This window comes from Parasteatoda tepidariorum, chromosome 6 (genome assembly GCF_043381705.1).
Source record: "Parasteatoda tepidariorum isolate YZ-2023 chromosome 6, CAS_Ptep_4.0, whole genome shotgun sequence".
Taxonomy (NCBI): Eukaryota; Metazoa; Arthropoda; class Arachnida; order Araneae; family Theridiidae; genus Parasteatoda; species Parasteatoda tepidariorum.
Genome location: NC_092209.1, coordinates 549865 through 555719, shown reverse-complemented (window position 1 = coordinate 555719; position 5855 = coordinate 549865). Strand labels below are relative to the sequence as shown.

General features: G+C 29.4%; 1 protein-coding gene across 1 annotated transcript; it reads right to left on the bottom strand.

Moving 5' to 3' along the window:
- Positions 1-1178: 1178 nt before the first annotated feature.
- LOC107437047 (uncharacterized) lies at positions 1179-5290 on the bottom strand. The gene is made up of 4 exons (XM_016048923.4): positions 5133-5290; positions 4358-4477; positions 3800-4209; positions 1179-2681 (listed from the first exon to the last, which is right to left on the bottom strand). Exons 2-4 carry the CDS (start codon positions 4452-4454, stop codon positions 2265-2267), a joined length of 924 nt encoding a protein of 307 aa, XP_015904409.1. The 5' UTR covers positions 4455-4477; positions 5133-5290; the 3' UTR covers positions 1179-2264.
- Between the last annotated feature and the right edge of the window lie 565 nt (positions 5291-5855).

Below are 5855 nucleotides of genomic sequence, written 5' to 3'. Positions count from 1 at the left end.
CTTTATTTTAACTGAATTAATTATTTTAATAAAGTAACCTTACATAAGATTAAATTTACAAAATTTTTGCAAAAACCGATCAATGGTTGCTTGAGTTGCAGTACTTAAAATTAACTTTTCAACATCATTTGAGAGTTTACATTGACTTGAGCGGTGGCATTGATTCTATTAAAGGATGTTTTTAACATGTATTAATATTGTAATGATTCGGTTCTTGCCGATTTGATTTTATTAGCGGCGGGCACTGTATTACAACATGCAAACTTTGAATTGCATGTTAGAGTAATTACTTTTTGATGCACTCTTCTGTGGATACAATCGTAAATCCACCCATTCCTAACTATAATAGCCAACCACATTTTGGAGCAGGCTGGCATAGAAATTTGAATTACTGTACCGACACTGAAAATTAAAACCATTGATAAGGGCAATTTTCCTTACTTACACTCTGCTGATTTTCTTCAATTTTTGCTTTATTCACGTTAATGAATCCTTTTTAAATGTGTGTTTTCTTTCATAAAAAAGTTGTGGAACATTACACACCTAAAATGTGGTTTTTATATTAAATATATATATATATAGCTACATTATTAATGGGTGTCTCATATCAGCAATCACTGAATGGCATTCTAATTTCACCTTACTAACATAATGTATGGAAATGCATTAACTTTTGAAGGAATAAATGTGTATGATTCCACTTGAAGATTTCGGCCCTACCAGAGATGAGATAATTAAACGATCGTTATAATAACACTAAATAATTGTTGAATTTTAAAAATAAAAAATGGCATGTCGTCGACCATCTTCAGATGTTTCCTAGGTAGGCTCCAATAACTCATTGTGCAGCTCTGTTGCAACATAAAGTACAACTACTACATACAATTGATTACAAATCTGTACTTAATGCCAATTACTTAGAATAGTCAGCATTTTGTTCATTTAAGATAAGAATTTATACTTAATTTTTTATAAAAAGAAAAAAATTAACTTAGCCAGTAATTTAGAGTCAAATTTTAAATTCTTTAGTTGATCTTATAATCAGCGTATGTGCATTGAATGCAAAACTTTTTATATTTATTCAATGTTGATAGACAAGTTTGCACAATTAGCTATAATATTTGACACATTTTTCTTACATAATAAAGAGAAAGGGGAGTAAAAGAAAATGACAAAAGTACAAAAAATGATCATTTATTTACAATTAATATACAGTCACAGAGTTTCAATATGCGTCAGTTTTTGATGTGTTTCGATCAGTCGTGCACTAACCTTTTAATTCTTCTAAATAACCAAATACAAACATTTTCAGAATGTACGTAAACTGAGAACAAATTTGACACTCTTTCAAACATATTGTACTAAAACAATCTCTTTAAATAAACATTCTTTTAAATAATGAAACACATATTGAATGTACTTTAATGAGAATGAATAGAGATGAAAGGGGGGGAAAATGAGCTTTCAGAACCAGCCTGAATAATGACAAATATTTTTTACAAATGAGGCAGTCTACAAATTGTGACTTAAAGGGAAGAGAAATTGTTTAAACTAACATCACAAGCAGATGTACTATTTGATTGCACAAATGTAAATCACAGGTTTTAAACACATCATACTTTCTCCACTTCCTTCTCAGTGTAAATTTTAATGAAAGAACCTTCACTCCTATTTTAAAAGTGAGTTATTAGCACTATTCTAATTTTTTTCTTTCTTACTCTTAAATTACTAATTTATACATAGCCAAAAGAAAAAGGCTTTTCTAACTCTGATCCTTTACCAATGGTCTCTAATGGACCGATATAAAATAAATTGTACAGATATTTTTTAATTATTTTTATAAAAAAAAAAGATGAATAAAAAAACCATATTCCCAATCAATGTAAATAAGAAAGTGAATTATACGCTGCCAGAACTATATGAAACTTGGATTTTCAAGAATCGACAGATTTTTGTAGGGTAAAAAAATAAGATTAAAAGCAAATTTCTTAAAAGTTGCATGCTCACTAAAAACTGCCATGAAATGTTGTTGTTGTAGACCATTAAGGCAAGGTATGCCACACTCATATATCACACCTATTTATAGGGCAGGCCCATTCATTCATCCACAGATCGTAATTTTGACCTGAACCAGAGAACGATCAATCTCCAATTCAGTAACCCCCAGAGGTATATTTTTTCAATGAAATGTTAAAAGAAAAGAGTTATTAAAATGGGTTCTTTCAAACAAATGACACAATTTATGAATGAATACAAATCAAATCTCATCTTTTTTTCAAAATGGCATAGAGTTGCATCTTGTGAGCTTGAATCAGTTCTTCGAGGACTTGCACCTCCACACGAAGTCCTTCTTTCTCTTTTTCGAGTTCAGACACACGCATCTCCATTTCCTTCTGTTTCTCTTTTCGTGTCTTGCGACAATTTTTAGAAGCAATATTGTTCTTCCTGCGAACATCATTGTACTGTACGGGTGATGGACACTGCTGTTTAGCTGTTCTCAAACTGAAAATGTCCAACTCACTGGAGGTGCTGGCTGGTCGCTTCGTACCCCTGGGTACTTCAGGGAGGCTGTCTTGAGTGCAGGTTGCAGGTAGGAAATAGCTGCCGTGTAGCATTTCAAAGTTACTTTCACTGCCAGAAACAGAAAGAGGGGAAGGCAGATTTTCAGAGACTTCAGGAACCTAAAATAAAATTCAACACATTTTAAAAAAAATTTGTCTTAGCTTTAAGAAAGTGGGATGCTTAGAAATAGAATTTCTTTCTTTTTCAAAATAAATTGAGAAAGTTTTTCAAAATAAAAACCTAAACACAGACATTAGAAAGCTTAAAAATTTTCAATTACAGCTCAACCTGGAGTTTAATTTCTATTGGTTACTTTTTATACAATTATCTATTAGATACTCTCTACAAAATGAAAACTACATTTAAATCCTGATTAATCGAGTCTTCTATACATAAAATATAGTTTCCATAAATAATATAAGCAGGAAGGTGAGACGATTAAAATATTTCATATATTGCTTACAAATATTTTTTGCTATGTAAAATAAAATTTACTGGTTAAAATCTGAAATTTCATAGAAATTAAATAATGCAACTAAACCAAAAGTTTTTATCTTACAATTTAAATTTTTAACTATTAAAAAATGCTGCATTATCTAAATTAAGCAAAATTTGCTTAATTATGTTTTTATTTCATGAGATAAACCATAGAGACGTTCGTATAAAACCGATTTAAAAATAGAATAACTTCAATGTTCTATTTCAAAATGGCAAATTATAACAATGAAAAATTGCAATTATTTTTAAAAAAATTAGCATTTCGAAATAAAATACTTCATTTCCAGGTCATGCACCCTCTTGTGATGCAACTGACTACAAGACTAGATTATTATTTTATAGCCAAATACAATGATTAGGTTTAGTTCTCTAAACAATTATATGTTTATAAATGCACTTTTAATTAAACATTAACCTGAGAAAAAGTTTCTTAGATCAAGTTTTATTATATGAATATATCAATTATAAGATGTCATTTGCTCAAAATAACTTGTGCTAACCAATCACAAGTTTTTGATCCGAACATAGTAGATTTTTGAAAAATTAAATGCTAATATAGTTGCACAACTCACAGAATGTAATTTCATGAAATATCGTAAAAAATTCAATTATTTAAGGAGTGTATTGGAATGTTATGAAATATTGATGAATAACAAATTCTAAATAAAACTTGCAATTCACAACTTGGTATAAAACTCCCAATGCATTTAACTGGTTTAAAAGAATGAAAGAGACTGACCTGTTGTAAAAAGTTTTCAAGATTTTGGTAAGTCTCTTCTGGATCCATAGTCCTGAAGATGGAATCTGAGGAGGAATTCAGAAGAGGAGAGTGATCAGCAGCAGAGATACACGTCGATCCGGAATCCACACAGATTGTGTTGATTGTTTTCACTCCCATTCCCTGGAAGAACATGCGATCATCCATACTCGATGTCATGGAAGAATATGAATCACATCGAAGCCTGGAGTTGTTGCCGTCCTCCGGAACAACCATGTCCTCCGCAGCAGACTCGATAGCCTTGAAGCCACCGTAGTTCTCCTCCTCAAAGTTCAAGTACGTTTGGATGTTGTCGATATCCCAATTTTTAATACCATCGGGGAGACTGACCTCTCGCTTGTATCGTTTCTCCACAAAAATATTTTCAAAACCTAAAAAATACAACATCGAAAATTGTTTTCAAACGTTTTAAAGTATTCTAAGTTTCATTTAGAATTTTTTAAAAAGAAATTTGTCCATTTAAAATTGGTTCAGCAATTAGTTATTTCTAAACTAAAATTGGTATTTAAAATTATTTACCTTTATTAAATCCTAGTGCATCTTTTGAAGTTGTCATTTCGTAGCTTTGTTGAAGACGATTTATATCTTCAACAGTAGATGGCAGCACTAAATTCATGGTGGGTCTAGATAACAGATAACCTATAAGATATTAAAATAAATAAATAAATAATAAAATTGAACTAAATATTAAATTAACATTATTTATTATTTCATAATACACTCACAATCAAGTTCCATTTAAAATCTACATTAGATTAGCATTCAATAAAAATTATTTTCGAAATTATATTTAATTAATTTCCATGTTTTTTGTAATACAACTTTTAAATTGCAATACTGAATAGATTAATTTAATAGCCCTTTAAATATTTGTGAACAATGATAATTAAAATTTATTGATAGCGGTGATGGAAAATATTAAATTAGTAACTTATAAGTTTTAAATTGAACACGAGAGATTTATATGAATAATTCTAGATTATTTGATTTTAAACTAATATATTAGAAAATCGATACATAAAATTTTTATTAATGAAAACAGTGACATAAGCAGTTTTTTTCTCTAATAAATGATTTGTTAAACTGTATAAAATTATTGGGTTTGTTCAGCAAAATCAATACGTGATTTCGACATTATGAATTTTTTTTAGAAATTGATTAACACACAATTAAATATTAATTACAAGTATATTTTAGAAATAATTAGTGCATAATATATGTAATACTAACTTTTCACAAGAAATTTTTTTTAAAAGTATTTATTCAAAAAACATTTATAATATTTAAATCTTACCTTATAAATGTTAGTAAAATAACACGTGTATAATCCTCATAGAAAATTGGAGAACTTTAGAAATAGATCATAAGTTTACACAAAATGAAGCGAACACAAACTCCTTCTTTACTTCGCGCCGCTTTGAATCTTAACAAAACCTAAATAAAAGTAACGTAGTGTTATATCGCCGGTCGTAAAAATTATTTTTAGCCCTTACATCACAGTTTTTGACCAATAGAATTTCAGTTTGTAAGTGATGTCATTTTCCTCCAATGAAAATCAGTCTTTGTAACGCGTGGAGCAATGACATCACTGTATTCAAGAGTGATCTGAGGAAGTGTGGAAGGGGAAGTGAATCTGAGGGGGGATGGGGGTGAGAAATGTTTTTAAGGCACTGAAGGGCTTCAGTCAGGAAAAGAAGTGGGTTGTTCAAAAATAAAAAAGATTACTTACTTTCACAATTTATCATGTTTTTCTTTTCTCAGAAGATTATTAGCATATTATTTGCCAGTTAAGTTTTATCGTTCAATACAGCATTTCTTATTTCAGTTATTTTTCTTCTTAGGTTGAAATGTACTTTTGCTATCAGTACACTATTTTGTTAATTTTTAGAACTTTGGCAAATAAATGATAAATCGAAGTTTTTCCCTGGTTTCCAATTCATTTCTAAATTTGAAACAACATAAGGTTTTTAAAATCATTATTAAACGATTATGTTTTATTGTTTTATGTACGAACTTG